The sequence below is a fragment of the Amphiura filiformis genome, chromosome 15 (genome assembly GCF_039555335.1).
Source record: "Amphiura filiformis chromosome 15, Afil_fr2py, whole genome shotgun sequence".
NCBI lineage: Eukaryota > Metazoa > Echinodermata > Ophiuroidea > Amphilepidida > Amphiuridae > Amphiura > Amphiura filiformis.
In genome coordinates this window covers 46,533,445-46,536,272 of record NC_092642.1, presented here as the reverse complement: position 1 = coordinate 46,536,272, position 2,828 = coordinate 46,533,445, and the positions used below count along the sequence as shown (strand labels likewise).

The window sequence follows — 2,828 nt, the reverse complement described above, 5'->3', positions numbered from 1 at the left end:
ATTATTTGAGTTTGTAAAAAAATATTTGAATTTGTAAAAAATTATTTGAGTTTGTTAAAAAAAATTTGAGTTTGTAAAAAATTATTTGAGTTTGTAAAAAAATTATTTGAGTTTGTAGATAATTATTTGAGTTTGTAAAAAAATATTTGAGTTTGTGAAAAATTATTTTAAGTTTGCTTGTCCCTCATGATACACCGTACTGAACACAACATATTCGTGGGCATATGACCGGGCAAGGAACAATAGAGACAAATTGCCTGGCAATTGACGCCTCATGTCAACCCAGTCTATAGACGAATCCAAATTCACGCATTCCTATACCTTAATGGCTGCCAAAGTTGGGTCCCCGTCGGCTTAATCTCACATAAAATGTGAAATAATGCGGCATTGGAGGGTATTTTACACTGCATTCTATCACTCGTGTTACACGTAGACAAAAGAATGATGACAGTTTACAACACAAAAGAATCTAACATCGATTTTTAAGCGGCTTTACCCAATTGGGCAGTCACTACACCAATTTGGTGCATGCGGGGACCCGTCATGGCCGACCAAATCCTGACCATGACTTGGCTCGTTGGATTCGTCTATAGTGTGATCAGAACATTATAGTCTGGTGATCATTATAGTATAATCAGTACGAAAAATCCAGACCGATTTTTAATGTATTTAAAAAAATTAAAAGAACCACTTTTAGCGGGAATTTTCGTAAGTTACACAGCTGAAGTTATGAAAGAGTTGAAAGACTACAAAATTTATGGCATAAACAAGAATATGTTCGATTGGTCTTTATTCCTATAGCCTGTACCCTTAAAAAGCAAGTGTGTTGGCATATACCCCTGTGCTCGCTGCATCATGCAACTGCGTCATCTCCGCAGTATTTACATATTGGGCTTCATTATCACCGTCATCATGTTCCTTCTGATATTTCCTCGTCATTGGCAGTGTCGGATAAGATGGCGGCTCTGGATAAACCTTAGGGCCTGGTGATGTGGTGTCGTATCGCTTTTTATTATCATTTACGGCCACACCAAGACCGACACTATTAGGGACTTTCACATGTTGAACAGGTACTGGATTGTCGTGAAACTTAACCTCTGCCACTGGTTCTACGTGTTTAACAAGAGCGGGATTGTTGTGAAACTTCACCTCTGCCACTGGTTCTACATGTTTAACAAGAGCGGGATTGTTGTGAAACTTCACCTCTGCCACTGGTTCCGCATCTTTGGATCCGATGGCTTTGACATCATGTTGAGCTTCGATAGAATGGCTTTCTTTGGTAGGCGGGGATCTTAACAATGTAATGGGTGAAGTACACTTTCCTCTTCGAATCAGGAATATAATCATAGCTATAATAATAACAGCTGTAATAATTATGATACCAACGATAAATGCGGTGATTCCACCACCACCAAATCCTCCTGATTTAGACATGTTGGACGACATTGTTGTTCTGTATGCTGACATTGTTGTTCTGTACGTTGACATTGTTGTCGTAGGCATAGATGAGGTTAGTGTGAACACCAGGAAAGGTCCAATAGAACAGGATTTACCAGGATACTGGCCTTCCTGTGTTGCCGAACATGTAAAGTAAGTTCCATTATGACTTGAATTTAAAATTACCTGTGTAAGAGAAGAAACAATACTCATCGATTTTTCATCTAAAGAACTCGGCAGTACAGAGTTGGATGTAATCGTCCAAGCCAACGAAACACCCGGAAAGCCATCGTCTAAAGTACAATTGAGATCAATGATATCACCATCATACTGTAGGAGATCCGAGTTACATGCATTACACATACAGCTAGGTTCACCTGTCGGCTGTATATATATGCTTTTCAGTTCATCTTTCGAGACAGTATGGGTATTCCCACTCAGTCCTTCCGAACCCTCTTGTGTAAAATTACATCTGTATTCACCGCCTTCTGAAATTGTAATATTTGGAATGCGAAGACTATATGCCACATCTGAATTGGTCCACCCTACACATTCAAATGGATCAGGTGGAACACACGTATGGTCCTCTGGACTCAAATTCACAAGTTCGTCATCGTTAGGACCAGAGATAATAAGACTGTCAGTAGAGTTATCAAATGGGTATCTGATATTGCATGTTAATAAAACTGTAGTGCCTGCTGGTACATCATCACTTGGTTCTAATTCAAGAGACACTGCCACGCGGTGATTGCATATAACCAAGTCCGGGAGATCGATAAAGATTGTCGCAATTAAGATGATGGCTACACGAATCTCCATTATTCTGAAAAGAAAACAATTGAAACAGTGCGTTTTTGAAGGCGAAAAACAACAATGGCGAATTTATTATTTAACGTATAATCGTATTAACAGTAAATGGAGTAGAACTATTGTTGATATTAATGCTGCACCTACCCGTTAACGATATTCAGCAGACGTGTCCGATATTATTGACACACAGCTACATATTGCAAAAAAAGGAAAGACAGTCAACGCAAATAAACAAATACCACGTTTACTTCCCTATTGCTATCAGGTGAATTCAATGCATAATTAAGGTACACATACTTAATAAGAATTAAAGGAACTAACCTCGTTATTTGTATTTGCCGTCTGTTGAAGGTTAAAAATTTCCTTTCAAAGTCAGTGATCTGTTTTCAGTGGATTTGACCTTATTTATACGCCCTCATGATTTGTCATGGATAGTACATGTTCAACTGTCGGTTGCTATTTATTAAGGTCGCTGCATACTCCACATGTTACGTAAAAATTTCATGTCGAATATTTCACGGGACGTCAAAAGAATAAAAACAGGCCCTACCCCGAGTTGGAGAGTAAATAGCGCGCTATAA

General features: G+C 38.6%; 1 protein-coding gene across 2 annotated transcripts; it reads right to left on the bottom strand.

Annotated features, from left to right (window-relative positions):
- On the bottom strand, nt 1–2,528 carry LOC140171729 (uncharacterized). Of its 2 annotated transcripts, XM_072195043.1 has the most exons (3): nt 2,392–2,528; nt 1,150–2,260; nt 1–1,095 (listed from the first exon to the last, which is right to left on the bottom strand). In XM_072195043.1, exons 2-3 carry the CDS (start codon nt 2,254–2,256, stop codon nt 811–813), a joined length of 1,392 nt encoding a protein of 463 aa, XP_072051144.1. In that variant the 5' UTR covers nt 2,257–2,260; nt 2,392–2,528; the 3' UTR covers nt 1–810. The 2 variants fall into 2 exon arrangements, with proteins under 2 accessions (XP_072051144.1, XP_072051143.1); XM_072195042.1 differs by having other exon boundaries at nt 1–2,260.
- Between the last annotated feature and the right edge of the window lie 300 nt (nt 2,529–2,828).